The 15,508-nt window shown below is 43.4% G+C and overlaps 1 protein-coding gene across 1 annotated transcript in view; it reads right to left on the reverse strand.

Annotated features, from left to right (window-relative positions):
- Nucleotides 1-1,691: 1,691 nt before the first annotated feature.
- The window catches only part of LOC311129270 (liprin-alpha-2-like), a gene marked incomplete at both ends in the record, with an annotated part of 20,006 nt that continues 6,189 nt past the window's right edge, over nucleotides 1,692-15,508 (reverse strand). Inside the window, 2 exons of the mRNA XM_084161559.1 lie at nucleotides 1,692-1,703; nucleotides 2,524-2,622. Of these exons, the coding sequence (XP_084017685.1) occupies nucleotides 1,692-1,703; nucleotides 2,524-2,622 (111 nt within the window). The remainder of the gene's footprint in view (nucleotides 1,704-2,523; nucleotides 2,623-15,508) is intronic.

Genomic DNA, 15,508 nt, shown 5'->3' on the forward strand with positions numbered 1-15,508 from the left:
ATTTCCCAGTCAAGAGAGATAGTGTTAGCGCTCTAATAAATTTAGGAGCTGGAGGTTGTTGGCCCCCTATTCTGGTTTAATTTCAGATGGACACACAGCCAGGGTGATGGAGGCACTATAAAGATGACTCCAGACTGCATTGAAGAGATTGGTTTGGCACTTGCATTAGGAATATGATTTGGTTTGACTCTGGAAGGGAGGAGGAGACAGATAGAGAGAGGGAGGGGGAGTTATGTTTCTCTTTTCCTCTCCCTCCCTCTGTCTGTCTCTCCTCTCTCATCTTTCTTTCTGTACCCCTCTCTCTGTCTGTCTGTCTCTCCTCTCCCTCTCTCTTTCTGTACCCCTCTCTCTGTCTGTCTGTCTCTCCTCTCTCCTCTCCCATCTCTCTTTCCCTTCTCTCTTTCTCCTACCCAACCCCCCCCCCCCCCCCCCCCTCTATCTCCCTCCTCTACCCATCCTCATGTATCAGGGCCAGCTGACCATCCATACCCATCCATCTGGCCAGACAGGCCTAATTGGGCCTCTCTCCCTACTGCCTGTGATCAATGATTCACCGTGTAAGGCAACAGGCCCCACTAAATCAGCCCGCCGGTTTTAATACCAACACAACAGCCTACTCTCATAATGGACAAACTTTGGGATTCATCTCCTTAGCTTGGCTTTTAGTGCAGGCTGGTTTGAATTTTTCCCAGAGATAACAAGTTATACGGCCAGTTCTTGAAATCAAAATGTAATTGCGGAGCGTCGGAGGGTATACTCGTAAAGCCTGCAGGGGAGTTATCCGGTTGGGGACGAGGCGGACTTGATAGTTGTAACAATGCCTTTAGGAGTGATGGACATGGAGTTAAACATTGTTTCTCCATCGAGGCAGATTGATCTGGTAGGGAACAAGCTACTGTGTACCGTGGCAGTTTCCTTTTGCTAAATTAGACCCGTTTTATACGTCTAGTTGTCTACATATCACAGCAACTTTACAGTGCTGCTAAATTGCAGTGGGGGAGCCCAGCACCAATAGCTTGGGCATGTCAGTAAAAACTAGTCTAGCTTATATTTTATCGTTATGTTTTGAAATTGCTAACTGTAAAAGATTACCGCTATGGTTAAATCTTCTTGGTTTTACTATTCAACAGGAAATATTCTGAGTTTCGATCACTATATAATATTGAGGCATTGATGGTTATAAGGGAAAGGCCATGGCTGTCTGACTGCATTAGCTGTCTTGTCAGGTTAAGTTAGCTCTATGCCCCGTGGTGATGATGTGACCTGATGGTTAATTCAGGCACAACACGTGCACACACACACACACACACACACACACACACACACACACACACACCTGTCACACGGTTGACGACAGCCTGACGACGACGTTAGCCTGTGTGTTCATTCTACTTCAACACCCTTCTACCCAGAAGCAGTGAGACGGAGAGGAGGACTCTGCCCCGCCCCCCGGGAGGAAGTTGCCCCGAAGATCATCCGTGTCACTACCTCTGGATGGTGACAGTGAGTGACTTCCCTCTCACTAACACCAAGGAGGGTGTGTGTGTGTGTGACGGGGAGTTTCAACCTTCCAACCCCTCTCATCCCCACCCCCCTACTCTGCAGAATGACAGGCCACAGATAGCTGTCGCCCGGTCAGGCTCAACTGAATCGTACACTCCTGACAACCCGTCCCCATCACACGGTACAGCTCATCCACGAGCCTAGAGATTCAGCTCACATCCAAACCATGAGACGAGAGCTAGAATTGAATTGTCATTGATGTCTCTGTTTGTTGTTCTGCAGTACCAGCCTCTATGAGATTAAGACACTGTTGCTTTCTGCATTCTAAGGCCTCCTGTAGCTCAGTTGGTAGAGCATGGCGCTTGCAACGGCAGGGTTGTGGGTTCGATTCCCACAGGGGGGCCAGTATGAAAAATGTATGCACTCACTAACTGTAAGTCACTCTGGATAAGAGCATCTGCTAAATTACTAAAATGTAAAATTGATGTCTGGGAGTATCGGGAAATTTCCTACGCTTTGACTGCTCAAGGTACTGTGTTTCACTCTGGTCTGACTAATCGTAGATGCATTTTGGGACAATGTATGAATGTGTGATCTAGGACCATTTATATGCAGATGTATTCAGAAGTATGGGTGCTCCAGTATAATGGAATCTGGTGGGTCATAGACAGTACATATCAGCTGATTGTGGTTGTCCTTCACGCTGCCTATCAGGCGGCTCAAAGACACTGCTGACAGTGAAGGGCTGTATCTATCTAGCTAGTGAAATGATAACATGATTGATACCACGATGATACTAATAACAGACTATGAATGGACAACTTTGTTGAATCAATGAAAATGATGGTTGAAAAGTATCTATATCTGACACTTTTACGTTGATGTGAAAACTGAAATGTTGAGAGTGTTGGCCCTGTCAACGTAGAGATAAATGATCAAATGGAACAATAAAAAACTGTGGATATTGACAGGAAAAATAGAAAGACAGTAAATGCAATGGACGCCCACCTTGCTATGTACCTTCTGGCTGGCATCAGTGCCCTCCAGTATGTCCTCTGACCCATCCCCTGACGCCACCTTCCTTTGGATGTGGGCATTCTGCTCCTGTAAGGCCACAATCTACAGAGAGGGACACAGGACAGAGGTTCATACACAGGTCTAGAATTACAATACACAGCAGAGATCAGCCTAGCAGTCAATCACACATGCAGGCACACACACATGTGCATAGGCAGACACACACACACACACACACACACACACACACACACACATACATAGCACACACACACACACACACATACATAGCACACACACACGCATAGCACACACACACACACACACAGACACACACACACACACACACACACACACACACACACACACACACACACACACACACACACATAGCACACAGACGAGCATGCGGACACAGATACGCACACACACAGTTGTCAGCTCCAGCCAGGCATGGGGTTGTACTGTCAGTGCCTCAGGGGAATAAAACTGGGTCAGGATCTCATTCACTTTCCAAAACACAAACAACCTAAATATTTCCTAAACGACAGCTAACAGGTTATATCCTACTGTTACAGCTTGTCTGTGTAGGAATCTCCGGAACATTACACTGCCAGCTAAGTCATGTTAAGTCAAGGTTTTGACGTGATCACTATGATTATCTTGTTCAGCGAACCCATCTCTCTCTCTCTGTATCACCTGAAGCATCTGGTGTTCACTCTTAATCACGTTGCCAGGGGCTACAAACGAGTGACACGACAAGCATAATGAGGGTTTTCCCTGACAGTGACGGCTGATTAGGACTTTCCGAGCGGGAGGAAGGGGGAAATAACAGGGTAGAGACACAGCTATAATTGTCAAAATTGTTGGACTATAACCTATTCTTGGACAGTACAAACAGCATGGTATCAGTTCCTTTATGGGGCCCCCTCACTTCTAATGCAATTTTACACCATTGCTAACGACGAGTGACAGCAATACCAGGGAGACTACATGATGCCTGTAGGGTCTGCCTTCACAAGTCAGTTTCAGAGAAGCCTCCCAGACCTTGAAACTAGGAGAAGACGGTCATTGTTTCACGATGTGCTAACCATAATTTTTTTCGCATAACTGTCATATTTTGGTGTGTGAAAATATTTGTACAAAAGTCGTGATTTTACTGTTTGACAACTACAGTAGAGAGATGCACCATGTCATTGTCATAAATTCCCAGAGGCCTCCACCAGCACAAAGTAAAATATTGGTTGCTTTGAATTAGTGTGCTCATTGCCCATTATTATGTAATCATGAGCACAGACATTGACAGATTTTCCATAACGAACAGACCCAGCTGGGAGGCAAACAGGATGGTGTGATTAAAATGACAGCGTGTTGCTATTACCACTGATCACAGGATCCTTTTAGGCTTTAATCTCAGGTTTTCATCTGGATTTAGGAAACGAACCGACCTTGTTTCCCCCATCGGAGACATCAATATTATGACGCCAATGAGAGAGAGAAGAATCCAGGAAGGATAGTGTAGCAGCCTATGACAGTCATATTGTATAATACAGTATTTTGCTAAACATGGCAATACATCATACTACAGACTGAGGCAGTGCTGCAATTTGGCCTTCCAGTCCTGATCGGTAAAATCCACACAGTATATCAGTATTACTGTTATTGGAATGCCATCTCTGTCTACAATAAATAAGTTAAGCCTGATTATTTGTTGGGAACTTCCCATTTGTGGGAATCCCAGATCTATCACTGGGCTGTGTCTGCACCCCCGGAGAGACCGACAGAATTACATTTCTCAGAAGGAGGCGATGACATCACAATAAAACAACACAGTGAGAGAATCCAACACGGTTGCCAAGTGTTTCACCATCCGCTCCAGTGGATCTGCGTTCAAGACTTAGAGGGCATTCAATGACACCTCCGTCAATAAACAATGATTGATGTGAAAATGCGACACATAACTGCCTCTGCCACTGTGTGCCAGAAATAGCCTTAAAGCTTTACAACTATAAAACACCACTTTTTAAAGCACAGACGGAGGCACTCACTAGATGCAAGTATTACATTCATTATATTCATTCTAAGAGGGCAAAGGGCAGGGAGGGATTATTCCACAATTACAATGGAGGATTCCCTTTACATTAAGCCTCGACAATATCCCAGCACGGGGTTTGAGATTTCATCCACAGACAGTGGATTTGCTTGCTGTTGTATATTGCTGCCTCCCCCCCCCCCCCCCCCCCTCTCTCCCCCTCTCTCTCACTCTCTCCATTATTTTAATGAGGGGTGCAATTACACCTCCTTATGTTTTGGTGGGCGCGTTGGGGAGCATCTGTCATTTTTCAGGTGCAGAGATCAAACGGTCAGCTCTCGGCATTCGGCTCGCGCGCGCGCGCACACACACACTTCCTTCCGACAGACACCCAGCATAACAAATTATAGACTGAGCATTGCTGCCGCTGAGGCTGTGGTTGCTCTCAAATTAGAAAAATGAGAAGTTTACAGAAGTAAATTGAAAGTGTCTATCTTTCCCTTTGATGTGGTAGAAGTTCATCTCAACTCATCAAAGCCCAGGAGACATCAGAGACACCAGGAGACATCAGAGACACCAGGAGACATCAGAGGCATCAGGAGACATCAGAGGCATCAGGAGACATCAGAGACACCAGGAGACACCAGGAGACATTAGAGACACCAGGAGACAGTGCCACAGCTAAACAGAAAGGCCCGGTGATGTCTTTCAAACTCCTCTCCCTCACAATACCTTCATCTTCCCTGACTCCATTCGTCTCTACCTCTCTGAGAAGTAATGGTCTGTTTTAGTGTGAAGGAGCAAAAGGAGATTGGACAGGAAGTGATGTGAAATCCTGGGTGGTCCTCTGTAGCTCAGCTGGTAAAGCACGGCGCTTGTAACGCCAAGGTAGTGGGTTCGATCCCCGGGACCACCCATACACAAAAAAAAAAATGTATGCACGCATGACTGTAAGTCGCTTTGGATAAAAGCGTCTGCTAAATGGCATATTATTATTATTATAAATCTCTCGGTGTACAAGATTGATTTGGTGGAGCCTAGGGCCTGGAGCAGGTTGCTATATGCGGCAATGCCTCTGAATTAAGATCAGTCACACACACACGCACACGTGCACACACACACACACAGGGAACCTGCTGGCTTGAATCTCAAAGCACCAGTTCATTTTTCCCTGGATAGAGTGGGTGACACCTTGGGGATTCCCTCTAGAATTCCAACCAGGAAATGAATAAGAGAGACCGGATAACATAGAGTAACAGAGGTTTCATGCACCCTCAGTCTTTCTCTCTCACAACAGCCTTTGTGGGATCTCATGCAGGCTGGATTGGTCCCTAGGTGGGAAAAAGAAGCATGCAGGCCCTTCAGACCGGGGGCTGGATTCAATTCAGAAGCCCCAGAGGTTTTGGGGGGAATTGATCAACCTCCTGATACATTCTACAGAATCTACTCCCATTCCATTTATGTGAGCTGGGTCTGTATTAAAAGCAATTGAACTATTTATTCTAAATGTAAACATTTTAAAGAAATCAGCTCTGAGAGAGTACGCATAATGGATATTCAAATCTGGACCACTCTCTCTCTCTCTCTCTCTTTCTCTCTCTCTCTCTCTCTCTCTCTTTATTGGCATGGGAAACGTATGTTAACATTGCCAAAGCAAGTGAAGTAGATAGTAAACAAAAGTGAAATAAACAATAAATATTAACAGTAAACATTACACTCAGAAGTTTCAAAAGCATAAAGACATTTCAAATGTCATATTATGTATATATACAGTGTTGTAACAATGTGCAAATAGTTAAAGTACAATGGTATTTGTTCTTCACTGGTTGCCCTTTTCTTGTGGCAACAGGTCACAAATCTTGCAGCTGTGATGGCACACTGTGGTTTTTCACCCAGTAGATAAGGGAGTTTATCAAAATTGGGTTTGTTTTCTAATTCTTTGTGGATCGCTGTAATCTGAGGGAAATATGTGTCTCTAATATGGTCATACATTTGGCAGGAGGTTAGGAAGTGCAGCTCAGTTTCCACCTCATTTTGTGGGCAGTGTGCACATAGCCTGTCTTCTCTTGAGAGCCAGGTCTACCTACGGCGGCCTTTCTTAATAGCAAGGTTATGCTCACTGAGTCTGTACATAGTCAACGCTTTCCTTAAGTCTGGGTCAGTCACAGTGGTCAGGTATTCTGCCACTGTGTACTCTCTGTTAAGGGCCAAATAGCATTCTAGTTTGCTCTGTTTTTTGGTTTGTTCTTTCCAATGTGTCAAGTAATTCTCTTTTTGTTTTCTCATGATTTGGTTGGGTCTAGTTGTGTTGTTGTTGTTGTTGTTGTTGTCCTGGGGCTCTGTGGGGTCTGTTGTTTGTGTTTGTGAACAGAGCCCCAGGACCAGCTTACTTAGGGGACTCTTCTCCAAGTTCATCTCTCTGTAGGTGATGGCTTTGTTATGGAAGGTTTGGGAATCGCTTCCTTTTAAGTGGTTATAGAATTTAACGGCTCTTTTCTGGATTTTGATAATTAGCGGGTATTGGCCTAATTCTGCTCTGCATGCTCTCTCTCTCTCTCTCTCTCTCTCTCTACCTTTTTTCTCTCTCACTCACTCCTCTCTCTACTGTCCACCTGGTAACAATTAGGCTAAATAAACGTATATTATTTTGTTGCGTAACGGATCGGCTCTTTTAACTCATTAAGAGGCAGTTTCTATCTTCAATATAATCATTCATTCAGAAGGTTAAACCCATAGGTCTTAGGCATGCAGTAAATTAAATTAGATTTCCAGGTTCATTTTTCATTAGGTTATAATCCATGCCTTCTGGAAATGTTATGAAGTCCAAAAGTTATGGGTGGAGTTAGAAATGTGGCTGTCAGAAGTATTACAATGGAAATAAACTTTTAATCCGTCTGTCTGCATATTTCAAAAGAATTGCATATAAGGGTGCAGTGAGATGCCCTATGGGTTGGACGATACTTTTCTTGTCAATCATCTTGAAAAAACGTATACTTAAAAACGGAAAATCAACCAATGTCAGCCTTTAAATGCTTTATTATCCAAATGTTGAAAGTGCATGTGGGTGACGGAGAGAAAGGAAATGGTGCAGTTTGAGGCCATGTGGCGGAGAGTGCTGTGGACCCTGGAGATGGGGGTGTGAGCAGGTGGGTCTGGGCAGGTGTGATGTAGTTGTATGTGTATGTTTTGTATCAAATAAAATCATACAAAAAACTACAATAAGGAAAAATGACAAGCTTGCAACACGTATCTGATTATTCATTATGAATAGGATTTATTTGATTTATTCCCTTTACATTTCTTTATGAAAGAATGTTGGTACTTACTTATTTTGATCCAAAGCCACGAATGAGTCACTCAGCTTTATGCTAACAAATATAGCTTTATGCTGTGAAATAGCCTATTAAATAGGCCAAGCCTAAACAAATATATGAAATAGCCTAAATAAACTAGTACATGTCATAAATACATGAAGTAGCTGAGGTCTTGAAAATATGGGCAACCTTTTTCCCCTCCCTATCCTCGCTGGACTCCCTTTCATTCAGTTTCTTCTTCACATCAGCAAAGAAGGACTCTGTGTTTCAGCAACTCACTTTATATAGAGGGGCTATCACTCTTTCACACTGTGGTAAATAAAGGCATTTTGTTATTTAGAATTATTTATTTCTGTTTTTAGAGGGAGAGAAACCAAAAGCCCACCGTGTAATTGCGCCATTGTATTTACCCAAGTTCTCTCTCAACTCCGGGACCACCCGCCAGCTATTTATTTTTTTGCCTGATGCAGGACTCGAGTGCCAGAGAAGAGAGACTCTTGGACTGAAACATTCGCACCTCCATTAATTTACGAAAAGATCGACAATTTGAGCCACAGTTTAGAAAACCGATAGATCAGCGTTCTAACTCCCCCTTGTGATAGTGTGGTTCAATGACAGAATTACGCAATTTACCACAATCTGAAACCGTCTACCACAAACGGTCGCGGCATGAACTCAAAACTTTTAATTGAGGAACCACTGTACCTATAGTTGAAGTCGGAAGTTTACATACACATTTACATTTGCATTTTAGTTATTTAGCAGACGCTCTTATCCAGAACGACCCACAGCCAGTGAGTGCACACATTCCCCACACTAGCCCCCCGTGGGAAACGAACCCACAACCCTGGCGTTGCAAGCACCACGCTCCACCAACTGAGCTACAGGGATACACCTTAGCCAAATACATTTAAACTCAGTTTTTCACAATTCCTGACATTTAATCCTAGTAAATATTACCTATTTTAGGTCAGTTAGGATCACCACATTATTTTAAGAATGTGAAATGTCAGAATAATAGTAGAGAGAATGATTTATTTCAGCTTTTATTTCTTTCATCACATTCTCAGTGGGTCAGAAGTTTACATACATAAATTAGTATTTGGTAGCATTGCCTTTAAATTGTTTAACTTGGGTCAAACGGTTTGGGTAGCCTTCCACAAGCTTCCCACAATAAGTTGGGAGAATTTTGGCCCATTCCTCCTGACAGAGCTGGTGTAATTGAGTCAGGTTTGTAGGCTTCCTTGCTCGCACACACTTTTCAAGTTTTCTATAGGATTGAGGTCAGGGCTTTGTGATGGCCACTCCAATACCTTGACTTTGTTGTCCTTAAGGTCATTGTCCATTTGGAAGACCCATTTGCGACCAACCTTTAACTTCCTGACTGATTTCTTGAGATGTTGCTTCAATATATCCACATAATTTTCCTTCCTCATGATGCCATCTATTTTGTGAAGTGCACCAGACCGTCCTGCAGCAAAGCACCCCCACAGCATGATGCTGCCACCCCCGTGCTTCACGGTTGGGATGGTGTTCTTCAGCTTGCTATCTTTCCCCTTTTTCCTCCAAACATAACAGTTCTATTTTTGTTTCATCAGACCAGAGGACATTTCTCCAAAAAGTGCGATCTTTGTCCCCATGTGCAGTTGCAAACCGTAGTCTGGCTTTTTTATGGCGGTTTTGGAGCAGTGGCTTCTTCCTTGCTGAGCGGCCTTTCAGGTTATGTCAATATAGGACTCGTTTTACTGTGGATATAGATACTTTTGTACCTGTTTCCTCCAGCATCTTCACAAGGTCCTTTGCTGTTTTTCTGGGATTGATTTGCACTTTTCGCACCAAAGTACGTTCATCTCTAGGAGACAGAACATGTTTCCTTCCTGAGCGGTATGACGGCTGCGTGGTCCCATGATGTTTATACTTGTGTACTATTGTTTGTATATTTACATTTACGTCATTTAGCAGACACTCTTATCCAGAGCGACTTACAAATTGTTGCATTCACCTTATAGCCAGTGGGATAACCACTTTACAATATGTTTTTTTTTTTTTTTTTTTCTTTGGGGTGGGGTAAGGGGGGGTAGAAGGATTACTTTATCCTATCCCAGGTATTCCTTAAAGAGGTGGGGTTTCAAGTGTCTCCGGAAGGTGGTGAGTGACTCCGCTGTCCTGGCGTCGTGAGGGAGCTTGTTCCACCATTGGGGTGCCAGAGCAGCGAACAGTTTTGACTGGGCTGAGCAGGAACTGTGCTTCCGCAGAGGTAGGGGGGCCAGCAGGCCAGAGGTGGATGAACGCAATGCCCTTGTTTGGGTGTAGGGACTGATGAGAGCATGAAGGTACGGAGGTGCCGTTCCCCTCACAGCTCCGTAGGCAAGCACCATGGTCTTGTAGCAGATGCGAGCTTCAACTGGAAGCCAGTGGAGTGTGCGGAGGAGCGGGGTGACGTGAGAACTTGGGAAGGTTGAACACTGTTGGGAAGGTTGAACTTGGGAAGGTTGAATCTGTTTGTACAGATGAACGTGGTACCTTCAGACGTTTGGAAATTGCTCCCAAGGATGAACCAGACTTGTGGAGGTCTACAATTGTTGGCTGATTTCTTTTGATTTTCCCATGATGTCATGCAAAGAGGCAGTGAGTTTGAAGGTAGGCCTTGAAATACATCCACAGGTACACCTCCAATTGACTCAAATGATGTCAATTAGCCTATCAGAAGCTTCTAAAGCTATGACATCATTTTCCAAGCTGTTTAAAGGCACAGTCAACTTAGTGTATGTAAACTTCTGACCCACTGGAATTGTGATACAAAAAATTACTTGTGTCATGCACAAAGCAGATGTCCTAACTCGTGGTCCTCTGTAGCTCAGCTGGTAGAGCACGGCGCTTGTAACGCCAGGGTAGTGGGTTCGATCCCCGGGACCACCCATACGTAAAAATGTATGCACACATGACTGTAAGTCGCTTTGGAAAAAAGCGTCTGCTAAATGGCATATTATTATTATTACTAACCGACTTGCCAAAACTATAGTTTGTTAACAAGACATTTGTGGAGTGGTTGAAAAACAAGTTTTAATGACTCCAACCTAAGTGTATGTAAACTTCCAACTTCAACTGTTTCTCTCTCACACTTCTCTCTCTCTCTCTCTCTCTCCATCTCTCACCCTACCTCTCACTCCCTCACTGCTCATGTCTTCCACCATTCACTGACTCTCCTTCTCACCCCCTCTCTCTCTCTCTCTCTCTCTCTCTCTCTCTCTCTCTCTCTCTCTCTCTCTCTCTCTCTCTCTCTCTCTCTCTCTCTCTCTCTCTCTCTCTCTCTCTCTCTCTCTCTCTCTCTCTCCTCTCTCTCTCTCTCTCTCTCTCTCCTCTCTCTCTCTCTCTCTCTCTCTCTCTCTCTCTCTGGCAATGCAGAGTGGTTAATTTGGCTCCTGTAGAGCGCCAGCGTTGGGGAGCATCTGTCATTTTTCAGGTGCAGAGATCAAACGGTCAGCTCTCGGCATTCGGCTCGCGCGCGCGCGCACACACACACTTCCTTCCGACAGACACCCAGCATAACAAATTATAGACTGAGCATTGCTGCCGCTGAGGCTGTTGGTTGCTCTCAAAATTAGAAAAATGAGAAGTTTACAGAAGTAAATTGAAAGTGTCTATCTTTCCCTTTGATGTGGTAGAAGTTCATCTCAACTCATCAAAGCCCAGGAGACATCAGAGACACCAGGAGACATCAGAGACACCAGGAGACATCAGAGGCATCAGGAGACATCAGAGGCATCAGGAGACATCAGAGACACCAGGAGACACCAGGAGACATTAGAGACACCAGGAGACAGTGCCACAGCTAAACAGAAAGGCCCGGTGATGTCTTTCAAACTCCTCTCCCTCACAATACCTTCATCTTCCCTGACTCCATTCGTCTCTACCTCTCTGAGAAGTAATGTCTGTTTTAGTGTGAAGGAGCAAAAGGAGATTGGACAGGAAGTGATGTGAAATCCTGGGTGGTCCTCTGTAGCTCAGCTGGTAAAGCACGGCGCTTGTAACGCCAAGGTAGTGGGTTCGATCCCCGGGACCACCCATACACAAAAAAAAAAATGTATGCACGCATGACTGTAAGTCGCTTTGGATAAAAGCGTCTGCTAAATGGCATATTATTATTATTATAAATCTCTCGGTGTACAAGATTGATTTGGTGGAGCCTAGGGCCTGGAGCAGGTTGCTATATGCGGCAATGCCTCTGAATTAAGATCAGTCACACACACACGCACACGTGCACACACACACACACAGGGAACCTGCTGGCTTTGAATCTCAAAGCACCAGTTCATTTTTCCCTGGATAGAGTGGGTGACACCTTGGGGAATTCCCTCTAGAATTCCAACCAGGAAATGAATAAGAGAGACCGGATAACATAGAGTAACAGAGGTTTCATGCACCCTCAGTCTTTCTCTCTCACAACAGCCTTTGTGGGATCTCATGCAGGCTGGATTGGTCCCTAGGTGGGAAAAAGAAGCATGCAGGCCCTTCAGACCGGGGGCTGGATTCAATTCAGAAGCCCCAGAGGTTTTGGGGGGAATTGATCAACCTCCTGATACATTCTACAGAATCTACTCCCATTCCATTTATGTGAGCTGGGTCTGTATTAAAAGCAATTGAACTATTTATTCTAAATGTAAACATTTTAAAGAAATCAGCTCTGAGAGAGTACGCATAATGGATATTCAAATCTGGACCACTCTCTCTCTCTCTCTCTTTCTCTCTCTCTCTCTCTCTCTCTCTTTATTGGCATGGGAAACGTATGTTAACATTGCCAAAGCAAGTGAAGTAGATAGTAAACAAAAGTGAAATAAACAATAAATATTAACAGTAAACATTACACTCAGAAGTTTCAAAAGCATAAAGACATTTCAAATGTCATATTATGTATATATACAGTGTTGTAACAATGTGCAAATAGTTAAAGTACAATGGTATTTGTTCTTCACTGGTTGCCCTTTTCTTGTGGCAACAGGTCACAAATCTTGCAGCTGTGATGGCACACTGTGGTTTTTCACCCAGTAGATAAGGGAGTTTATCAAAATTGGGTTTGTTTTCTAATTCTTTGTGGATCGCTGTAATCTGAGGGAAATATGTGTCTCTAATATGGTCATACATTTGGCAGGAGGTTAGGAAGTGCAGCTCAGTTTCCACCTCATTTTGTGGGCAGTGTGCACATAGCCTGTCTTCTCTTGAGAGCCAGGTCTACCTACGGCGGCCTTTCTTAATAGCAAGGTTATGCTCACTGAGTCTGTACATAGTCAACGCTTTCCTTAAGTCTGGGTCAGTCACAGTGGTCAGGTATTCTGCCACTGTGTACTCTCTGTTAAGGGCCAAATAGCATTCTAGTTTGCTCTGTTTTTGGTTTGTTCTTTCCAATGTGTCAAGTAATTCTCTTTTTGTTTTCTCATGATTTGGTTGGGTCTAGTTGTGTTGTTGTTGTTGTTGTTGTTGTCCTGGGGCTCTGTGGGGTCTGTTGTTTGTGTTTGTGAACAGAGCCCCAGGACCAGCTTACTTAGGGGACTCTTCTCCAAGTTCATCTCTCTGTAGGTGATGGCTTTGTTATGGAAGGTTTGGGAATCGCTTCCTTTTAAGTGGTTATAGAATTTAACGGCTCTTTTCTGGATTTTGATAATTAGCGGGTATTGGCCTAATTCTGCTCTGCATGCTCTCTCTCTCTCTCTCTCTCTCTCTCTACCTTTTTTCTCTCTCACTCACTCCTCTCTCTACTGTCCACCTGGTAACAATTAGGCTAAATAAACGTATATTATTTTGTTGCGTAACGGATCGGCTCTTTTAACTCATTAAGAGGCAGTTTCTATCTTCAATATAATCATTCATTCAGAAGGTTAAACCCATAGGTCTTAGGCATGCAGTAAATTAAATTAGATTTCCAGGTTCATTTTTCATTAGGTTATAATCATGCCTTCTGGAAATGTTATGAAGTCCAAAAGTTATGGGTGGAGTTAGAAATGTGGCTGTCAGAAGTATTACAATGGAAATAAACTTTTAATCCGTCTGTCTGCATATTTCAAAAGAATTGCATATAAGGGTGCAGTGAGATGCCCTATGGGTTGGACGATACTTTTCTTGTCAATCATCTTGAAAAAACGTATACTTAAAAACGGAAAATCAACCAATGTCAGCCTTTAAATGCTTTATTATCCAAATGTTGAAAGTGCATGTGGGTGACGGAGAGAAAGGAAATGGTGCAGTTTGAGGCCATGTGGCGGAGAGTGCTGTGGACCCTGGAGATGGGGGTGTGAGCAGGTGGGTCTGGGCAGGTGTGATGTAGTTGTATGTGTATGTTTTGTATCAAATAAAATCATACAAAAAACTACAATAAGGAAAAATGACAAGCTTGCAACACGTATCTGATTATTCATTATGAATAGGATTTATTTGATTTATTCCCTTTACATTTCTTTATGAAAGAATGTTGGTACTTACTTATTTTGATCCAAAGCCACGAATGAGTCACTCAGCTTTATGCTAACAAATATAGCTTTATGCTGTGAAATAGCCTATTAAATAGGCCAAGCCTAAACAAATATATGAAATAGCCTAAATAAACTAGTACATGTCATAAATACATGAAGTAGCTGAGGTCTTGAAAATATGGGCAACCTTTTTCCCCTCCCTATCCTCGCTGGACTCCCTTTCATTCAGTTTCTTCTTCACATCAGCAAAGAAGGACTCTGTGTTTCAGCAACTCACTTTATATAGAGGGGCTATCACTCTTTCACACTGTGGTAAATAAAGGCATTTTGTTATTTAGAATTATTTATTTCTGTTTTTAGAGGGAGAGAAACCAAAAGCCCACCGTGTAATTGCGCATTGTATTTACCCAAGATCTCTCTCAACTCCGGGACCACCGCCAGCTATTTATTTTTTTGCCTGATGCAGGACTCGAGTGCCAGAGAAGAGAGACTCTTGGACTGAAACATTCGCACCTCCATTAATTTACGAAAAGATCGACAATTTGAGCCACAGTTTAGAAAACCGATAGATCAGCGTTCTAACTCCCCCTTGTGATAGTGTGGTTCAATGACAGAATTACGCAATTTACCACAATCTGAAACCGTCTACCACAAACGGTCGCGGCATGAACTCAAAACTTTTAATTGAGGAACCACTGTACCTATAGTTGAAGTCGGAAGTTTACATACACATTTACATTTGCATTTTAGTTATTTAGCAGACGCTCTTATCCAGAACGACCCACAGCCAGTGAGTGCACACATTCCCCACACTAGCCCCCCGTGGGAAACGAACCCACAACCCTGGCGTTGCAAGCACCACGCTCCACCAACTGAGCTACAGGGATACACCTTAGCCAAATACATTTAAACTCAGTTTTTCACAATTCCTGACATTTAATCCTAGTAAATATTACCTATTTTAGGTCAGTTAGGATCACCACATTATTTTAAGAATGTGAAATGTCAGAATAATAGTAGAGAGAATGATTTATTTCAGCTTTTATTTCTTTCATCACATTCTCAGTGGGTCAGAAGTTTACATACATAAATTAGTATTTGTAGCATTGCCTTTAAATTGTTTAACTTGGGTCAAACGGTTTGGGTAGCCTTCCACAAGCTTCCCACAATAAGTTGGG

This window comes from Coregonus lavaretus (assembly GCF_964263955.1).
Source record: "Coregonus lavaretus genome assembly, chromosome: 5".
NCBI lineage: Eukaryota > Metazoa > Chordata > Actinopteri > Salmoniformes > Salmonidae > Coregonus > Coregonus lavaretus.